The sequence below is a fragment of the Nomascus leucogenys genome, chromosome 5 (genome assembly GCF_006542625.1).
Source record: "Nomascus leucogenys isolate Asia chromosome 5, Asia_NLE_v1, whole genome shotgun sequence".
NCBI lineage: Eukaryota > Metazoa > Chordata > Mammalia > Primates > Hylobatidae > Nomascus > Nomascus leucogenys.
The window spans coordinates 123617417-123640329 of record NC_044385.1 but is presented as its reverse complement, the minus strand read 5'-3'; the positions used below and the strand labels follow the sequence as shown (position 1 = coordinate 123640329).

The window sequence follows — 22913 nt, the reverse complement described above, 5'->3', positions numbered from 1 at the left end:
AGAAATCAAGTTCTAATCCACTATACAAGCTAGAGAAAACATATAAACTGCTGTTTAGAGGCATGTGGTCGGGGAAGCAACCACCAATCAAGAAGTGAGGCGTTATGGTCCTTGAAAGAAGGAGGCATAAGCAGCAAGCTCCACATTCACCTAAACTTCATCCCTGGGTCCCCAGATTGCGTCCTGGAGGAATACGGAGTTGGAAAGCAGAAGTCAAATTACAGGCTGCCAAAGTGGTGAGACTTGAGGGCAGGATGCAGGGTGAGAGGGTAGGAGAGAAAGAAACTGCAGGAAACCAGAAAAATCTCCATACAAATTCCTCTCAAGTCATTTGCTGACTCCTATCCTGCACATATATATGAAAACACCTCTACAAAAGCCAGAAGGAAAGAGAAACGGAGAGGTTGAAACCACAGCTATAAAATAGTATTGAGAAGACAGAGACCAAAGTTCAAGTACTATATACACTGTAGACTTTCATTTGAGACCCAGTAAGGCCAGATCCTAGAAGTAAGACACAAAAATAGTAGAGCCTTCAGAAAGCCTAAAAACAGGCCTCAAGAGAAGCAAGTGAGCACCTGGCACTCAGGCTACAACAACAAACCTTAGCTCTTTGCTTCTACAGCTTTTCATCGATTTCTGGCTCTCATAAAAAAAAAAAAAAAAAAGTCATGCAAAGAGAAAAGGACCAAATATTGAAATCCAACAGGGAAAAAAAAAAGACAATAAAAAAACCCCAAAGATTACTTAGACAAGGACTTTAAAATAACCATCAATATATTTTTTAAAAAGCACAAAAATTTATAAAAAGAAAAATTTTGACAGAACTAAAATCTATTTAAAAAGAATCAAAGAGATATTTAAGATTTTTAAAATATAATATTTATAATTAAGAACTCTAAGAACTTATTGGGTGGGTTTAATTGCAGACTGTACACAGAAGAGACAGGGATTAGTAAATGTGATAACAGATCAACTGTTATAGTAACTAAAGTACAAAGGAAAGAAAAAACAAACCAAACAAAGTGTGAGAGAGATTAGGAATATATGAAAAAGATCTAGCATATAGGTAACTAAAAATCCAAGAGGAAAGGAGAGAAAGACTGAAGCAAATAGTACTTGAAGAAATTAGGTTTCTACAGTAATTCAGATAATCCAGGTATGAGTTTATTGTGGACTGAACTAAGTCAGAGGCAGTGGCTTTAGAGAAAAGGTGACAGAATTAAGAGATACACACAGGTAGATGAATAAAACAGAGGAATTCAGGGTATATGTTCCAATAGCTAAAAGAAACGATGTCTAAATAAAGGAAGGCATGAAGACAAATCAATAAACAGACAAAAATTATAAAAAGAACCAAATAAAAATTTTGGAATTCAAAAGTATAATAATTGAAATAAAAAAATAATGAGAGGAGCTCAACAGCATATTTGAGCAGACAGAAGAATTAATGAATTTGAAGGTAAGTAAATGAGCTTACTCAGTCTGAGGAAGAAAAGAGAAAGGAAGATATAGGTGCAGAGGAGTCTAGCACCAAAGGGGAAACAGGCCTTATCTTGACCCAAAGGCGGCTGAGGGTGAGAATTTGGCAGCTCTTTGGAAAGGGCAATCAGAACTCCCATTCCCAATGGAGCTCAGAATCATACAGAGCCTTCAAGCAGTGCCACTTTTCCTGACTAAAAGCAAGTGTGCCTAGACAGACAAAATGAGACTCTCAACTACAGTGCAACTAAACTTGTGGTCTGAAGACTGTTAATAACCTATAAGTACAGAAATTGAGATTAAGTGTTCAACAACTTGCAGTAGTTTGACATGGCCATGACATTTGAGCATGTATCAGTCTCATTTCACTGAACATGGTATAGGCTAGCTTGCGGTTCATCAAACTCCCGTGATGTGCCACATGTAGTACAAAATACATATTACAGCACTTTGGGAGCCTGAGGCAGGTGGATCATGAGGTCAGGAGTTCGAGACCAGCTTGGCCAACCTAGTGAAACTCCGTCTCTACCAAAAATACAAAAATTAGCCAGGCATGGTGACACACACCTGTAGTGCCAACTACTCAAGAGGCTGAGGCAGGAGAATGGCTTTAACCTAGAAGGCAAAGGTTGTGGTAAGCTGAGATTGCACCACTATACTCCAGCCTGGGCAATAGAGCGAGACTGTCTCAAAAAAAAAAAAAAAAGATACATATTAGTCATAGGAGTAGGACAACATATTTATTGGCAATGGGTTAGGGAAAAAATGTTATTCTCTTACTATGGATAGTTTAAGAAGTAATGCTCTAGCACTTGGTGAGGGATATCTCTGAAAAACCACAGGAAAAAAAAAAGAAAAAAAAGAAATAAAAAAAAAAAAGATATGATGGCCCCAGGTTTTGCTAGGGTCCAAGATGAAAGCATTACCTGTGGTCATTCTGATAAGATTTTGGCAAAAGATATACCCATCCCCTAGTATCTGTAGGGGGATAGGTTCCAGGACTCCCCGAGGATACCAAAATCTAAGAATATGCAAGTCTCTAACATAAAATGGCATAGTATTTGCATAGAACCTACTCACATCCTTCCATATACCTTAAATCATCCGAGATTACATATAATGTCTAATACAATGTAAATGCTATGTAAATAGTTGTTATATTGTTTTAAAATTTGTATTTTTAAATTTTTTTTTTTTGAGTATTTTCATTCCATGGTTAGTTGAATCCAGGAATGTGGAACCCTTGGATATGGAAGGCCAATGATATTTTACATCCATGATCTTATTGAAACCTATTTAACCAAGTCACAAGGAAAAAGTGAGTTTGTGGGTTTTTTCCCTTCTATGAAGATAATATGAAAATCATAGCTTATGAGATTAGGAGACTGACATGTTTTAATTCACCCTAAAATTGTATTATTGTCACCAAGTTTACTCTTTGCAGCTAAATTAACTAAATTCTCCATACTCATGTGGAAAAGAAAACCTTTGGAGATTGATCAAGAATGTAAGACAACTATATAAAAACTATAATGAAAATATGCTATGATCCAAATGTCTTGATGTCTTTTATAGAGTGACTCTTACTGAATGAGACAATGTTATGACAATATGTACCTAAAGAAATTATTATACTTTAAGTTTTTTAAATTTTAAAGATCTATTATGATTATGATTCTTAACATTACTTTGGGCATATTTTCTGTCATTTTAAATTGGCTTTTAAAAAGTTGACTGCTACAGACCATCCTGGCTAACACGGTGAAACCCCATCTCTACTAAAAATACAAAAAATTAGCCGGGCATAGTGGCGGGCGCCTGTAGTCCCAGCTACTCGGGAGGCTGAGGCAGGAGAATGGTGTGAACCCGGGAGGTGGAGCTTGCAGTGAGCCGAGATTGCGCCACTGCACTCTGGGCTGGGCGAAAGAGCAAGACCCCGTCTCAAAAAAAAAAAAAAAAAAAAGTTGACTGCTACAACAGTGAATGAACACATTATATGTGAAATTTCAACACCAAAGCTGGCTGTGATAAAAGATAAATGACACTGTTACCATCAAAGTGCAAAGCAAAAGGAGAGTTTTGGTTAAATCCAGAAAACCTTGAATCTGTCTTTGTTCCCTTCATGCTACGTCTAAGTTTATGGAAATCTATGTGTGCATTATATACTTTAGTATTCCGTAAGAAAAATTTTGCAATGTCTTTTTCTTTTCAGAGAGCTGAAGGACAAATGATCCTGACAAGGGGGACAGTCAGAACCTGCATACTTTGATTGCAATACCAGGGCACTAGTGTCAAGAGTTACAAAAGAAGAAGAGCCTTTTAACTTTGGCGGGAGTGCAGAAGGGAGGACCAAAATTGTAATTTGAACACATTATTAAGATCATATAATGGAAAAGGAGGAAACTGTAAAGTTTAAAGAGATGAAATAAAGGTAGAGGTTAATTAGAACTACCAACATAAATATATGCCCTTTTAAAAGAAGAACATTTTTTCTTGCTCTGTCTTCACTCTTTTCTACTCTGAATATTTTATATGAAACAATATGCAGTGCACATCTAATGCCCAGATTTTGGTCGTTAGCACTATTTTCTACAGAAAAAAACTTGGTGAATAGGCAGTTCCACATTTGGAGAAAAAAGAATCAAGATGATTTATGAGACACCTTGTCAGAAGGGGGTAGTGTTTAAAGAATAAAGAGGTCAGTTTGAAGGGAAGGCTGCCAGAGGCCATGTGCTGATTATTTTAGCATCTAAAAGAAAATAGTTACTATAGTTAAAAAGAACTTTTAGTGTTTGTGAGAGTCCCTAAGCATGATGCTCAAAAGGAAATGTCTCAGAGATAAGTCAAATATACTACAGGTTGAGCATCCCTAATCTGAAAATCCAAAACGTTCCAAAATCTGCAACTTTTTGAGTGCTCACATGATGCTCTAAGTAGAAAATTCCACACCTGATACCTTTGTTTTCTGATGGCTCAAGTACACAAACTTAGTTTCATACACACAATTTAAAAAAAAATTGTCTAAAATTACCTTCAGGCTATGGGCATAAGGTATACATGAAACATAAATAACTTTCATGTTTAGACTTGGGTCCCTTTTCCAAGATATCTCATTATGTATGTAAACCAAAAATAAAATTCTATGCCCCACAACAATCTGAATGGACTCCTCCTTTTGGCAAGGGCATTCCAAAGTTAACCTGAAAAACTAGCTCAGGCCATGATGGGAAGGGGGAGTCAGATAGGCCTCATTATTCCCTCCTTCCTTTTGGAATTCAGACACAGCTGACTAGCATTAACATTAAAGCAGATCTTAAGACTGATAGAACAGATGCTTTAAGTCTGATTAGAAAGATTTACCATCTATTCTTTCTGAAGCTGCCACCTGAAGGCTTCATCTGCATGATAAAACCTTGGTCTCCACTACCCCTTATCTTAAAACAGACATTCCTTTCTATTGATTCCAGATAACAACTCAGCCAACTGCCAACTAGAAAATCTTTGAATCTGCCTATAACCTGGAAGGCAACTGCTTCCAGTTTTCCTGCTTTGCCAGATGTACCAAACCAATGTACATCTTACATGTATCAATTGATGTCTTATGTCTCCCTAAAATGTATAAAACCAAGTTGTAGTTTGACCACCTCGGGCAAATGTTCTCAGGATCTCCTAAGGGCTGTGTCACAGGCCACTGGTCACTCATATTTGGCTCCAAATGAATCTCTTCAAATATTTTACAGAATTTGATACTTCATCAACACATATATGCAAATATTCCAAAATCCAAAAAATTGAAATCTGAAACCCTTCTGGTCCCAAGCATTTTGGATAAGGGACACTCAACTTGTAATGTGTAACAGTTGTCTATGCCTGATGTCTTACAAGAAAGTAGAGGGCATAAAGAACAAATCACTGAATTACTTAAGAAATGTGAACTACTTTGGTTTGTTTACTCAGTGTAGCACTGATCCTTCAAGTAGGACAAACTGCTATCATAATAACCATGATTGGTATTTGTAGATTCAACAAAATGTTTTAAAAAGTCAAAATACTATGTTCCTATTTTTAATTATGAACCTTTAAACAGGATGAATTACAGGAATAGATCTCAGGCGGCCTAAAGTCTGTGTCCACCAGGCTATGGTACAGCTGCAAATCATTTTTTACAAGTTACTTGTACCTGGTAAATAGGTAGATTAGTTTCCAGAAAAGTTGCAATAGGCCAAAAAGGTAAAAAATGAAACAAAACAGAAACCTAGTGAGAGTGGGAAATGCAAGCTTAAGAATCTAGATAGGATCGTTATGCAAATCAGGTGGTACCTGGGTGTAGGCTGTTGCTACTCATACGGTTCTTTTCTGTTAGTTGCAAAACAGTAATACTTCTGAGTGTACAAAATGAATAAAGGTGTTCCCTCTCTGCAGGACAAATTATAAAAGGATGTAACCCTTCCTCTTATCAGGCAGGGCACACACGGGACATGGCCAGGAGAAATGTGCTCAGAGTTTAGCCCCACACTCTTTCCCTCAACCAGGTACACAGGGGCAGTAGAGGGGTTGGTTAGAGGGTCAAGCCTCCCTAAGCTTTCAGTTTTCAAAGTGCTCAAACAGGGCTGCTGCATATTATTGTTCATTTTTTGTGCAGACTTCTTCATTTTAAGAGAAAGTCTATAAAGTGACATTTCTTTTGAACTTTAGGAAATGTTTAAACAGATGCAGTAAATGTAACTAAGTAATATGATGTCACAGTTATGAGCATGAGTTCAAATAACCTTTTAGTGTCTCAGTTTCTTCATCTGTATAATGGGGATGCTATCAATACCTTTCTAATAGGGTTGCTGTGCAAATAAAATGAGATAATTCATTTTAAATGCTGAACATAGTATCTGGCACTCAGTGCTCAATAAATTTAAGCCACTGTTGTTAGTAAAAGGCAATCACAAAACAGAGCAGGAAATAAAATTTAACGACAAGCTAAAACAATCTTGATAAAGAAGTATAAAGTTGGAGAACACATACCTCTTGATTTCAAAACTGACTATAAAGCTACAGTAATCAAAACAATGCAGTACTAGAATAAGGACAGACATACAGATCAATGGAATAGACTAGACAGCCCAGAAATAAATCTGCATTTATGATCAATTGATATCTGACAAAGGTGCCAAGCAAGGGTAACCAAAAAAAGGTGGAATTCATAAAAATTAAAATTTTGTTGTACATCAAAGGACACTACTAACAGAGTCAAAAGGCAACCTGCAGAATGGGAAGAAATATTTGCAAATCATGTATCTGATAAGGAATTAATATCCAGAATATATAAAGGACTCCTACAACTCAACAAGAAACAAAGAACCCAATTTAAAGTGGGCAAAGGACTTGAATAGATATTCCTCTAGAGAAGATATACAAATGGCCAACAGGTATTATGAATCAATGCTCAACATCACTAGTTATTAAGGAAATGTAATGAGAACCACAATGAGATACCAGTTCACACCCATTAGGATGGCAATTACCACAAAGCAAAACATGCCAAAACCACAAAATAACAAGAATTGGTGAGGACGTGGAGAAATGGGAACACTTGTGAACTGACAGTGGGAATGACGAATGATGCAACAGCTGTGAAAAAGTTTAGCAGTTTGTCAAAAAAGTTAGACACAGAAATACCATATGATTTAGCAATTCTACTTCTAGGTATATACCCACGAGAACTGAAAGCAGAGATTCATACAGGTACTTGTACATCAAAGTTCATAGCACAGCATTATTCACAATAGCCAAAAGTTAGCAGCAGTGTAAATGTCCAACAGATGAATGGATAAACAAACTGTGGTATATACATTCAATGAAATATTATTCAGTCTTAAAGAGGAACAAAATTCTGATACATGCTACAACATGGCTGAACCCTGAAAACATTATGCTAAATGAAATTAGCCAGACACAAAAGAACTAATATTGTATAATTCCACTTATATGAAATATCAATAGGCAAATTAATAAAGATAGAAAGTAGATGGAGCTTACCAGAGTCTTCAGGAAGAAGGGTATGGGGATTTATTGTTTAATGTGAACAGAGCTTCGTTTGGGATAATGAAAAAGTTCTGAAAATAAATAGTGGTGATGGTTGTACAACACTGTGAATGTACTTAATGCCACTGAATGGTTAAAAGAGCAAATTTTATGCCATGTATATCTTACCTGAATAAAAACTACTTTGTGACAATCTCCTGGGACCACAACCTTTATGGAGGGTGGGTTCCAAAACCAGCTATACTGCTTATGGACTGGAATTCCTGGGGTTTGGGGCCTGTGGTAGTCTTGACTAATTAACAGTCTTATCAGTGCTTATGAAGAGATAGTCTGCTGAAAGCAGCAGGGTGGCAGAGAAGGAGGTACACCATCTGAGACTGATACCTGAAAGCTTGCCAGAATCTGAGAGACAACTCAGGGAAATGGGGCTCTGCAGAGTGTGGGGACAATGGGAGCAGCATAAGGGCTTAAAAGTCCAACTGCTCCTTCACACACAGAGTGACTGTCGTTCACTGCCAACCTTAGAAGAAAGCTAGGATATTACTTTACAAAGAGAATTGGAAGGTTTCTTTATAGGTCTGTTTACTATGTCTAGAATAGCCTTGACAATTACTGCCCTAATTTTCTGTGTGACTCTCTCTCAGCATTCTTTTCTACAAAACCTAAAAAGCACAAATTTTTAAATATCAGATACAAGTATTAAGATTACTTACAAGGTCATTCATTTTTCTGACATAACATTTTTAGAAAAGACATCTGCTATTGAGATTAAAGACAAAGTAAAAGTAAAATCTAGCCAATGAAAGAATACGGTCTAAAGAGTGGTAGAAGACAGTAACAAACATCTATAACAAGTCACTTTGTGTTCTAGAAAACACAAATGATAACTAATTAGTAATTTGTTATTTATCCTGAATCTGAAGTTTCTGATGTTCAGGGAAAGTGGCGTTTCTTTGGGGCTGCTATAGTCCTTTGGCTCTGAGAAGGCAGATACATTTTTTTTTTTTTTTAAGACAGAGTCTCGCTCTGTCGCCCAGCCCGGAATGCAGTGGCGCAATCTCGGCTCACTGCAAGCTCCACCTCCCGGGTTCATGCCATTCTTCTGCCTTAGCCTCCTGAGTAGCTAGGACTACAGGCGCCCACCATCACACCCAGCTAATTTTTTGTATTTTTAGTAGAGACGAGGTTTCACCGTGTTAGCCAGGATGGTCTCGAGCTCCTGACCTCGTGATCCACCCGCCTCAGCCTCCCAAAGTGCTGGGATTACAGGCATGAGCCACCGCATCTGGCCGAAGGCAGATAAGTTTATGAGCAGGAAGCTTTTTCAGGTAAGACAAAATTAACTATAATAACTGAGATACTTCAGAGGGAATCACTTACATTTTTATATAAAACAATTAGCAAAAATTTCAGAGAGGATTTTTCCCCTTAAAAGCTTTTTGTTTTGTTTTTTTTGTTTAAAGAAGGGGCTTCAAGATGGCTGAATAGATGTATCTGCTACTTGCCTCTTCCATGGAGAGGAACCAATATAGTAAGTAGATAATCACACTTCGAATAGGTCGTCTAAGGGAGAACACTGGAATTCACCAGAGAAGTGACAGGAAAAACCGAAAGCAAGAAAGGAGAGGGAAATAAGGCAGACTGCTAGGCTGGGATTGGCTGGAAGCCTAGACAGGTTCCCTAATGCAAGGAAAGTCTAAATGAGAGACCCTGAGCAGTCCACATTTCCACTATGGACTCCTACTATCCTAACCATGGAAAAGACCCTTGATCCTTATGGGCTCTGAGACTAACTGAGGGAGCTACCTGGAGATTGCACAACGCCACTGATCCAGAGAGGGAGCTCGTGCCCAGTCCCACAAACCCGAGTCCTAAGCCACTGCGGTATGGCATCATTTCGAGAGCCCAGCTCCCCCAGACTGTGTCCTGCTCTGGGGCCTAACAGCCCCTGCATCTCCATATCTCTGGGGTCCCATTGACATTCCCTGCTAGGGCCAAGGCAGAAGCCACTGGCAGTCACACTGCCTCCCCAGAAGAGGGACAATCACACATTTCCATGCACCTGAGGACAAATTCCATTTGCTGCAAACTGTGTGTGTGTGTTTTGGGGTGGGGGGACATAGGATGAGCAAAGCATGCCCCAGCCACCTGCCTCCAACTGCTCCTATTGAAAGTGACTTCACCCTCCCCAGTAGCAGAACAGCAGCACAGCTGCTGCTGCCTCTACCTGAGCATTGCACCTTTGGCTGGTGGATCATCCCACTCCCCTGCTGCCCACCAACCACAGCCAGAGCCTGAATGTACCAACATGGGGCCTAAGAACCATCTTGCCTGGTTCTATCACCCCCAGTACCTGAGCATGCTGTCCAGGGACCTGGGGATCAGCCAGTTCAATCCATTACCATTGGCATCTGAGCACACCTCCCAGTGTCATGCCCACCCAACCTGCCACTACCATCACCTCAGGGCCTGGGCAATGGCTGACCCAGCCCATCACGGCTACTGCCAACACCGGCGTGGACCCTTAGGTCCTACAGAATTGTCCCACCACTGCTACTGCCATTGCCCATGCCACAACCACTGCTCCAGGTACTCAAGAGCCTACCTACCACTGTCATTCCCAGCACCCAAGCAAGTCCTCTAGAGGCCCAAGAATCAACCTCCCTGCACCTGCTAACACTGATGCCAGTGTACACCACCCTGGGGGCCAAGGCTCAACCCACCATTGCCACCTATAGGGCCCTAAGTCTGGCCCTACTGGTGGCCCACATTTCAGCACAACTTCATCAAAGCCTCCACTAGCAACTGTGCTATAAGCCACCTAGGAAACAGAGACACCACTGATACTGTTTACAGATGAAGAAATCATACAGAGATTACCCTACTGCACACATTGAGAATCAATGCCAAAAAGTGTCCTATGCAACCAACACCACAGATGAATGGTCAGGAAAAAGTCTTCCCCTAACAATGGAAATTAAAAAAAATGGAATAAGTAATGTTACCCCAGATGCATAGATGTCAACATAAGGACACAGGAACATAAACAAGCAACCTCCAAAGGAACACAATAATTCTCCAGCAACAGATCCCAATCTAAAAGACATTTATGAAATCCCAGAAAAACAATTCAAAATATTGAAATTAAGCTCAGTGAGCTATAAGAGAATACTTTAAAACAATCCAAAAATATCAGAAAAACAATTCAGGAAATAAGTGAGAAATTTGCCAGAACCAAATAGAAAATTCATTGAATGAAATGTAAAATGTATTGAAAAGCTTCAACAGTGGACTAGATCAAGTAGAATCAAGAATCTCAGAATTTTAAGACAAGACTTTTGAAATATCCCAGTCAAATAAAAATACACACAAAAACGAATAAGCAAGGCCTATGTGACATATGAGACACCATAAAGTGACCAAATATTTGAATTTTGCTGTCCCAGAAGATTTTAAAAAAGTATTAGAAAACCTATTTAATGAAATAACAGACAAAGACTTCCCAAGTCTAATGAGATTTAGACATCCAGACACAGGAGGCACACAGATTCCCAAATAGATACAATTCCAAAAGGTTTTGCCCATGGCAAATTACAGTCAAACTGTCAAAAGTTAAAAAGAAAGAGAGATTTCTATAAACAGCAAGTGAAAAGCATCTAGTGGGAACACCCATCAGATATAACAGCAGATTTCTCCACAGAAACCTTACAGGCCAGGAGAAAATGGCATGATATATTTAAAGTCCTGTAAGAAAATGCCTGCCAGTTGAGGATACTATACCCAGCAAAGTTATCCTGCATAAATGAAGGAGAAATAAAGTCTTTCCCAGACAAGCAAAAGCTGAGGGAATTCCTCACCACTAGACCAGCCCTGCAAGAAACGCTTAAGGGAGTCCTACACCCAGAAGTGAAAGAATGGTATCTACCATCGTGAAACATAAATACCACTGGTAGAACAAACCACTGAAGTCAGAGAAAAGATTCAAATGTTACCAATACAGAAAACCAACAAGACACAATTGTTAAAGAGAGAAAGAGAGAGAGAGAGAGAGAACACACAAAATAAACAGAAATCAACTAATAAAATGACAGAAATAAGTCCTCACATATCAATAATAACCTTGAATGTAAATGAATTAAACTTTACACTTAGAAGATACAGACTTGCTGAATGGATTAAAAAACATGACCCATCCATACACTGCCTAAAAGAAAGTCATCTCACTTGTAAAGAGATATATAAACTGAAAGTAAAGGAATGGAAAAAGATATTCCATGCAAATGGAAACCAAAAGCAAGCAGGAATAGCTACACTTTTATCAGATAAAACTTTAGGTCAAAAACAGTTAAAAGGACAAAGATGGTCATTATATAATGATAAAGGGATAAATTCTTCAAGAAGGTAAAACACTCCTAAACGTATATGCACCCAACACTGGAGTACCTACACATACAAAGCAAACATTATTACAGCTAAAGAGAGAGAGAGAGAGAGACTCCAATACAATAATAGCTGGAACCTTCAACACCCTACTCTCAGCATTACCTAGATGGAACATTGAAAAGAACACTGGATTTAAAATGTACATTTGGTGAAATGGACTTTAGAAATTTACCCAATATTTCATCCAATAGCTACAAAATACACATTCTTCTTGCCAGCAGATGGAATATTCTCCAGGGTACACCACATGTTAGGACACAAAAACAAGTGTCAATAAATTTTTGGAAATTGAAATCATATCAAGTATTTTCTCAGACCACAATGGAATAAAACTACAAATCAATAACAAGAGAAACTTTGGAAGCAATACAAACACATTGAAATTAAACAACATGCTCCTGAATAACTACTGGGTCAAGGAAGAAATGAAGGAGGAAATAAAAAATGTCTTGAAACAAATGAAAATGTAAACACAACATACTAAAACCTGTGGCATACAGCAAAAGCAGTGCTAAAGAAGTTTGTAGCAGTAAGCTCTTATATCAAAAAGGAGAAAGATGCAAATAAACAATTTAATGATGCATCTCAAGGCACTAGAAAAGCAAGAACAAACCCCAAATTAGCAGAAAAGATAAATAAGATCAGAGCAGAACTAAATGAAATTGATACTAAAGAAAAAATACAAAGGATCGACAAAATGAAAAGTTTGTTTTATGAAAAGATAAACCACTTGATAGACTAACCATGACAGAGAAGACCTCCAAAAAAGTCAGAAATGAAGAAGCACACTGATATCATATCAACATAAAAGATCATCAGAGACTATTATAGAAAACTATACACTAACAAATTGGAGACCTTGGAGGAAATGGATAAATTCCTGGACACATACAACACACCAAGACTGAATTAAGAAGAAATAGAAAACCTGAACAAACCAATAATGAGTAATAAGATTCAATCAGTAATAAAGTCTCCTAACAAAGAAGAGTCCAAGACTAGATGGCTTTACTGCCTAATTCTACCAAACTTTCAAAAAAGAACATGAATTCTCCTCAAATTATTCCCAAAAAAATGAAGAGGAGAGAATTCTCCCTAACTCACATTCTATGAAACCAGCATTACCCTGATACCAAAACCAGACGAGGACACAACAATAAAGGAAAACCACAGCCAATATTCCCGATTCTATTAGTCTGTTTTCATGCTGCTGATAAAGACATACCCGAGACTGGGTAATTTACACAGGAAAAAGGGTTCAAAGGACTTACAGTTCCACATGACTGGGGAGGCCTCACAATCATGGCAGGAGGCATGGAGGAGCAAGTCACATCTTATATAGATGGCAGCAAGCAAAAAGAGAGCTTGCTCAGGGAAACTCTCCCTTATAGAACCATCAGATCTCATAAGACTTAGTCACTATCATGAGAACAGCACGGAAAGACCTGCCCCCATGATTCAATTACCTCCCACTGGGCCCTTCCCACAACACGTGGGAATTCAAGATGAAATTTGGATGGGGACACAGCCAAACCATATCACTGATGAATACAGACGCACAAATTCTCAACAAAATACTAGCAAGCCAAATCCAAAAGCATATCAAAAAGATAATACACCATGATCAAGTGGGATTTACCCCAGAGATGCGAGGATGGTTCAACATACACAAATCAATAAATGTGATACATCACATCAAAAGAAGGAAAACAACATATCCTCTTAATAGATGCAGAAAAAGAATTTGATTAAATTCAACACTCATTCATGATTAAAAATTCTAAACAAACTAGGCACCAAAGGAATATACCTTAGCATAATATAAATGCCAGAAATGACAAACACACAGCTAACATCATACGCACTGTGGAAAAGCTGAAATGTTCTAAGAACTGCAACAAGACAAGGATGCCCACTTTCACCACTTCTATTCAGTGTGGTACTGGAAGTCCTAACCAGAGCAATCGGGCAAGAGAAACAAATAAACACATCCAAATTGGAAAAGAGGAAGTTAAACTGTCCCTCTTTGCACACAACATGATTGTATATCTAGAAAAACCAAGGACTCCACCAGAAAATTCTCAGAACTGATAAATTCAATAAAGTTGCAGGATATAAAATCAGCACACAAAAATCAGTAGTGTTTCTATCCACCAATAATGAAATAGCCAAAAAGAAATCAAAAGGGTAATCCCATTTACAATAGCTGCAAAAAATACTTAGGAATTAATTTAACCAAGGAGGTAAAAGATCTGTACAAGAAAAACTGCAAAACACTGATTGAAAGAAATTGAAAAAGACACAAACAAATGGAAAAACGTCCCATGCTCATGGTTCAGATAAATATTAAAATGATGATACTGTCCAAAGCAATCTATAGATTCAATGCAATCTCTATTAAGATATTGTCATTTTTCACAGAGATAGAAAAAAAAACTAAAATTCATATAGAACCAAACAAGAACCTGAATATCCAAGGCCAAAACACCACCTGATTTGAAAATAGTTACAGTAACCAAAACAGCATGGTACTGATATAAAGACAGACACACAGACCAATGGAAGAGAATAGGGAATCCAGAAATAAATTCACGTATTTATAGCCAACTGATTTTTGATAAAGGTGCCAAGAACATACATTTGGGAAAGGACACCCTCTTGAATACATGGTTCTGGGAAAATCTGATATCCATATGCAGAATAATGAAGCTAGACAGCCGTAACTTACCATGTACAGAAATCAACTCAAGATGGATAAAGACTTAAACATACCCCAAAGTATAAAACTACCAGAAGAAAACATAAGGCAAACACTTTTGGACATTGGTCTAGTAGGTAAAGATGTTATGGCTAAGACCTCAAAAACATAGACAACAGAAGTAAAAATAGACAAATGGGAAAAATCTTCTGCACAGCAAAGAAAAAAATCAACAGAGTGAAGAGCAAGTCTGTTCGATGGGAGACAATATTTGCAAATGATTCCTACAGGGACTAATATCAAGAATACACAAGGAAGTTGAACAACTCAACAATAAAATAAACAATCTGATTTTTAAAGGGGCAAAAGATCTGAATTTCTCATAAGAAATTATACAAATGGCAAACAAGTATATAAATAATGTTCAACATCACTAATTATTAGATAAATGTAAATAAAAGTGACATGGAATATCATTTTACCCCAGTTAGAATGGCTATCATTAAAAAGATAAAAGAATAGCAGATGTTGGTGAGGATGTGGAAAAAGGAAACTCTTATAGACAGTTGCTGGGAATGTAAACTAGTATAACCACAACGGAAAACACTATGGAGATTTCTCAAAAATCTAAAAACTGAACTACTCTTCAATCCAGCAATCCCATTATGAAGTATTTATTGAAAGGAAAAGAAATCAACATCTCAAAGAGATACCTGCACTTGCATGTTTATTATAGCACTATTCACAATAGCAAACATATATAATCAACTAAGTGTCTATCAACAGATGAATGGATAAAGAATATGTGGTTTACATTCACAATGGGGTATTATTTGGCCACAGAAAAGAATGAAATGTCATTTTCAGCAACATGGATGAAATTGGAGGTCACTGTGTTAAGTGAAATAAGCCAGACACAGAAAGACCAATATACCGTGTTCTCACTCACAAGTGGGAAATAAAAATGTTGACCTCATGGAGTTACAGTAGAATGATAGATACCAGAGGCTGGGAAGGGCGTGCTGGTAGGAGGGGTTAATGGAGAGGTTAGTCAATAGGTACAAACAAAAAAAAGTTATCTATACAGTTAGATAGAAGGTATAAATTCTACTATTCAATAGCAAAGTAGGGTGACTATAGTTAGCAGCAATATATTACATAATTCAAAGTAGCTAGAAAAAAGGACTTGAAATGTTCCCAACACATAGAAAGGATAAATACTGCTAGTGATGGATACCCCAAGTACACTGATTTGATCATTACACATTTCACATACATAAGAAAATATCACATGAATCTCATAAATATGTAAAATATTGTGTATCAATTTAAAAAAAACAAAAAACTATTTTCTTATGATCATGTAAATAATACATACCCATGGTTAAAAGTTTGGAATTCACAGAACATGATGAAAAAAATTAAAACTACCCATTAAACCACATCACCCATTAATGCTTTAAATTTCGATATATTTCCTTCTGATCTTCTGCCCATATTTTTACATGACATAATTCTATATTTTTTACTTAACAGAATCATTATCTTAAGTCATATTTATAAACATAATTTTCATGTCAATAATACTCGATTGTGTGAATGTAAAATTTATAACACTTCTCTGTTAGGTAACTAGTTTCTATTTTGTTTGTTTTCAAAATATGTAGTGATAATCATATCTTCGGGAATAAAGCTTTTTTTTCATTTCCCACTATTACTAGATAAACTATGTATCATTATAAGGGTACCGCAGGCATAACTTTTTTTTTTTTTTTTTTTGAGATAGAGTCTTGCTCTGTTGCCAGGCTGCAGTGTAGTGGCACCATCTCAGCTCACTGCAACCTCTGCCTCCAAGGTTCAACTTATTCTCCTGCCTCAGCCTCCCAAGTAGCTGGGACTACAGGCACATGCCACCACACCCAACTAATTTTTGTATTTTTAGTAGAGACAAGGTTTCACCATTTTGGCCAGCATGGTCTTGATCTCCTGACCTCGTGATTCGCCCACCACATCCTCCCCAAAGTGCTGGGATTACAGGCGTGAGCCACCATGCCCAGCCCTTTTTTTTTTTTTTTTTTTTTGAGATGGAGTCTCACTCTGTTGCTCAGGCTGGAGTGCAGTAGGGCGATCTTGGCTCACTGCAACCTCCACCTCTCAGGTTCAAGCGATTTTTCTGCCTCAGCCTCCCAAGTAGCTGGGACTACAGGCACGTGCCACCAAACCCGGCTAATTTTTGTACTTTTAGTAGAGACGGGGTTTCACCATGCTGGCCAGGATGGTCTCAATCTCCTGACCTCGTGATCCACCCGCCTTGGCCTCCCCAAACTGCTGGGATTATAGGCATGAGACACTGTGCTTGGCCAGGCATAACTTTTTAAAAGGATATGCTGATTTACACGTCCTCAGTTAAATTCTAGTTTTTAATAGGTACTGAGATATTATTTCATAGTGGTTATTATTAGGGTATTTACATTTTTATGTTATTGTGAATAAATCATTATCTTCCAAATATATTTTGAAAGAAAAGCTTTTGATCTTTATCATGTCACTTCAAACCCATTTTATTAAAAGCCTTTTATTATAGCTTTCTTTGAGGAGTTTCAGTTATACAATCTTGTCACACAACATTTTTATTTTCTCATTTCTAATAGTTACTCTTTTTATAATAATATTAAATCATAATTATATTGATCATGTTGTAATTGTAATGCTTCCAGAGTTTCATCATTAAAAATGATGTTCTTTGTTATTTTAGATAGTTACTTATTCATTTAGGGAATATTTATATTTATCGATACCTACTAAAACCAAGGACATAATGGTAAGAGAAAAAATGAAACAAATTTCTACCTTCAAGAACTTTATATATACTCTAATAAAAAAACAGATATAAAAGCATCACAGGATAAATGTAAAACTATAACTGTGCTAAGTATACAAAGGGATTAATAGTTCTGACATATAATGTATGTATATGTGCTGATATAATTTGGATAATTGTCCCCACCCAAATCTCACGTTGAATTGTAATCTCCAATGCCGGAGGTAGGGCCTGGTAGGACGTGTTGGGTCATGGGGGCAGATCCCTCATGTCTTGGTGTTGTCTTTGTGATGTGAGTTCTAGCAAGACCTGGTTGTTTAAATGTATGGCACCTACCCTCCAACACTCTCTCACTCCTGTTCTTGCCATATGAGATACCTGCTCCCTCTCTGCCCCCTGCTGTGAATTAAAGCTTCCTGAAGCCTCCCCAGAAGCCAAACAGATATTGGCACCATGCTTCCTACAAACCCTGCAGAACTGTAAGTCAATTAAACTTCTTTTCTTTATGAATTACCCAGTCTCAGGTATTTCTTTATTGCAATGTAAGCATGGCCTAATACATTTGCTACACCCATACATGTATACCTGTATGAAGAATCACATTATACACATATACATGTGTGTATGAAAGGGTTAACTCAACAGGCGTGGGTTGCTCACACCTTGGATATTCCCAAGAAGGGTCTGTTTACATGACTGTCTCTTGACTGGGTCCTGATAATTAAGCTCTTGGAATGTTCTGATTGATAAAAGAGTGTTTTGCACAGTTAGAACCCTGAGCCATGCTGCAGTAGTTCCAGCAGTTTGTCTAGAGAGTTTAAACAATCTGAGTTATAATAAACATCTGCTTTTCCTCAGTCTGGAGCTTCGGCCACTGATGGCAGGTACAGAGAGCCACTGTATGTCTACATGATGGATCGTCTCTCACAATCTTGAACTCAGGCTCAAGTAAGTGAGCTTCCCTGGTAGGGAGCACCTTGCACATATTGTCACATATCACATTAAGCCTACAACTCCACTATGAGGGAACTCTTGGAAGCTTACACCTGGTTTATTCTGGACTTCACCCCTGCTGATTTTTTCACATCATTTTGCCCTACTAAGCCATAACCATGAATATAACAACTTCTGGGTCTTGCAAGTCCTTCTAGCAAATCACTGGATTAGAGGGTGGTCTCTGGGGATTCTCTAACACAATGTGTAGATTTAAAAAATCATCTGGATTGTTAAGGAAAGTTTCTCTCAGAAAGGGCTATTTCAACCTAAGTTTGAAAAAGGAATAGGAGTTAACTGGATAAAGAAAAGAAAAAGTGCTTTCTAAGCATGAGATAAAGGATAGTGGTGAAAAGAACATTTCACAGTCTAAGAAATGAAATGAAAGGTGACAGCAGCCGTCTGCAGCCTCATAGGCCATACTCAAGACCACTTCTCTGCTTAAGCAAGAAAGGGTAATAAGATGAAATTTTTTTCGAAAAATCACTTGGGCTGTAATGCACACACCAGAACCTTTGGAGGCCACTGCAAATTGTTTAGGCAGGACTTTCATCATGTTAAGGTAGCACTTTTATACACCTCAGATTTTAACTATGTATTTGGCGTCTTGTTGTTATTGTTCATGTGGTTATTCTGTTGTTATCTCTGAAGGTGGAAAGGACACTGAATGAGAGTGAGTAGGTATTCTTGTGACAAAACAGAGACTATGAAGAAGGAGAACGAAGCTGCAAGTGGGAGAGAAGATGGGTCTATAGTTTTACTTTCTCTTTTCACTGAGAACTGTTCCAAAATGCTGACATTTATCATCAGGCCTGCCGATACTTCGTTTTATGTTAAGCCTTAAGTATACTACAGGTTTTAGAACAAGGAATAGCATAAGCACTTACCATTATAGAAGAATGTAGAATATCTAATACATAAGTATATTCCCAAATGTGTGAATTTAATTTTAAAAATTTGCTCATATGTTCCCCATTGATCCCAAGATTGCGAAGGCCATTCATCATTTTTCCTTCTAATTTCAGCATATCCAAAATACTATATATTCAAAGAAAAAAAGTTTTATTTTGATTTTCCAAATTAAAAACAAATCTTTTAAAGTTTGATGGACTTCTTAAAGCATTAGAAATGAGATTTTTTGGTATCTTCATTAATAGCATGAAAAATATATTAAACTCATTAAGAAATAAGGCAAATAGTTCTAATTAGTTATCCAGAGTAAACTTACATAATTTTTTTAGTGGTAGTAAAAGCTTATTATTATATAAAAGATAAAACAACAAAGACTATTGTATTCTTTATCAAAGTAGTGAGGATATGATCAGCCCTGAGAAAGCCAAAAATGAGAAAAAAAATATTAGGTCACTCTTTTGACAAACCTACTAAAAAATAATGTAAGATCGAACAAGACATAAAGTATAAAATTCTAATACAGAGGAAGCTCCATTAAATCATGAAGTTCACATGTGTTTGAATACAAATTTAAATTTTTTGTTACATATAATTTGATAGTTCTTAAACATAATAGAAAGTATTACTGTAAACAACCAACAATAACCCCATTGACAACAAATTGGGGAATCTAAATGTTTAAACTACTCTTCAAGTCTGTGGCTGAGGCGACTATTCAGAGGCAAAAATATAAACGGGACTCTTTAATGGGCTAGAACAGAATGTTTTAATGTAGATATATAAGACCCTGCTTATGTACTTCATCAGTCCTACTTGCCTTTCTCCCCAAAGTCACATGTTCCGACTGTCTCAGCCTCCCTGGGGGTGAGATGTAGGCCTTTATAGAACCAATGCTGATCTAATCCTAACCCATGGAGGCTCTGGCTCCTCCCACTACTCTCAGGATCAGAGCAAGAAGGGCTGGGCCATGTATGGGGCATGTTATTGGTTCTCCACAACCCAGTAATGCAACGACTGACAGGAGATAGGAAGGGAGCACAAAATAAATCCTTACTCCTGTTCTTTCCCCACATGGCCAATTCCAAAGTATTGGTTGCATAAAACCTCTCTCTATATAATGTCTCTGTAATATGACATTTTACTTCCATTTCCTTATTTTCTTCCATTCATCTTCCTCTTTGCATTAATTTTATTCCACATCCTCTGATCTTTTTCTGAGAACTTTTTTGATTATGCTATCCTCAAAAATGTCAGATGATACAACTATTCTCACATTTTGTCTCTTCTTCTTTTAAGAGAATCATGGTAGCATTAACTAGTGATCAAATCAATGAGGAATAAAAATGTAGCACACATCCTGCAAATCACTAATGACCAGGTGTAGGAGCTGGGGGGTTTTATTTTTTTAATAACCTACAGCCTTCCTAAATTATATGTGAAAATATTCCTGCCATAAAAATTTCCTCATACACTACCTTAGAAAACTTTCTAAAATCTCCATACCATTTCTCTACTTCCTTTAAACCTGTTTTCACTGCTGCTGGGCACATATATAATTTTTGTTCCCCTGAAATTTACAGGCTAGCATTTAAAAACTTCTCTACTCTTTCTATGTGTATTATATATATCTATCTTAGGTTATTATTTTTACAATACTAGGTCCAAGAATTCAAGTAACGAAAGAGAAAAACCCCATTTGAGATAAAACTGTAAAAAATGTTCGGTAAAACTACTTCTCAGTCTTTCCAATATATTTTCCAACATATTTCCGAACTGATAAGAATTTAAATAAACAATTCAAATAATTTCACTTCAACAAAAGTATATTCAATTGAATTAAAACTGAATCTCTGAATTAAAGTATGCTTCCTAAGTTCATCTAATGTTCCAAATATTAATTTTAATGTAGTTTTCTGTTTCTCTATAAAAGTAACTCTTCTGTTTGGCCCACAACTTTTAATTTTGGGTGAGTGACCATTGATAGAGCAAGGACTTCCTAATTCTGTCCTGTTCAAAATTCTGAGCAAAAAAAATTTTGAAGAATTTTTTTTTTTTGACAAGAAATCAGATAGCATCCAGCATTCAAATACAAGCACTTTAAATTCCTCTTGTCAATTTCTCTCTTCTGGGGAAATACCCTACATTAACTTCAGTTCCTATCTGGTCTCTGGTTGTTCAGTCCAGTTCCAAATAACTTCTCTGCTAAATCATCAATCTACTCTTCAATAAAAGACAGTTTAGAATGACAAAGTAATTATAGGTCTAACCCTCATCCAAATAAATATCTTGACTGTTTCTCCCAGTTCTGATACTCTAAGACACTTTGGGCTTGCCCATTTTGGTAGAAGAAAGCTGTTTTGTACAATCAAAAACAGGTATTTATCTTTAAAGTGATCTTCATAATTTGACTCATACTAAATTCAAGACAATGCTTACTTTTACATAAATCACAGTTCATTTATAGCAATAATTTAATACTTACGTAAAAGGGTCATAAACATCCATATCAACATGAAGCCCATTTATAAATAGACGAGCATCGCCTGGCTGAATTTTAAATCTATCTTGAAGATCCTTGAAGTAGAGCAAAGCAATAGTTAACCAGTGATAGAACAATAGTGATCTATATTAGGGGTCACCATATTATTTCTATAAAGAGTCAGAAAGTAAATATTTTAGGTTTGGCAGGCCATACAGTCTCTGTTGCAACTATTGATCTCTGCCTTTGTATCTTTAGATACTATGTAAACAAATGGACATGCCAATGTTTATCGTAAAAATTAAGCTTTTAGGTCAGGCGCGATGGCTTACGCCTGTAATGCCAGAACTTTGGGAGGCCGTGGGTGGATCACCTGAGGTCAGGAGTTCAAGACCAGCCTGACCAAGATGGTAAAACCCCATCTCTACTAAATACAAAAAATTAGCCGGGTGTGGTGGCACATGCCTGTAATCCCAGCTACTTGGGAGGCTGAGGCAGGAGAATCACTTGAATCTAGGAGGTGGAGGTTGCAGTGAGCCAAGACTGCGCCATTGCACTCCAGCCTAGGCAACAAGAGCAAAACTCCATCTCAAAAAAATAAATAAAATAATAAAAAATAAAAATAAAAATTAAGCTTTTATTTATAAAAATAGGTGGCAGACCATATTTGGCCTAAAGGTAGCAGTTTGCCCAGCCCTGATCTCAGTGATGGGGAAAATCTTAAGATAGATTAGAGACAAAATTCAATACCTGAATATTCTGATTTTATAATACATGATATTACAGTTCTAATGTTACAATAATTACTTATCTACATTTCATATAGTGTGTGTATGTGTACATATACAATTTGATAGTTGGCACATTCCTATTTCTTGAGGCAATGATATGCCAAAAGTAAAACTTTGGCCTATGTGTAAATATTTGGAGCTCACTCTAAATTCATGAAAGTTTCCATTAAAGCTGTATTTGAATTTTCACTCTTTCATTCAGTAAACATTTCCTGAGTGCCTGCTATGTTCTAGAAACATCTCCAGGCACTAGAGCAG

General features: G+C 37.1%; 1 protein-coding gene across 1 annotated transcript in view; it reads right to left on the bottom strand.

Moving 5' to 3' along the window:
* The window catches only part of LOC115835067 (UDP-glucose:glycoprotein glucosyltransferase 2-like), a 174528-nt gene that overhangs the window by 75012 nt on the left and 76603 nt on the right, over nt 1-22913 (bottom strand). Inside the window, 2 exon segments of the mRNA XM_030812463.1 lie at nt 19361-19511; nt 21868-21959. Coding sequence (XP_030668323.1) covers nt 19361-19511; nt 21868-21959 — 243 coding nt within the window.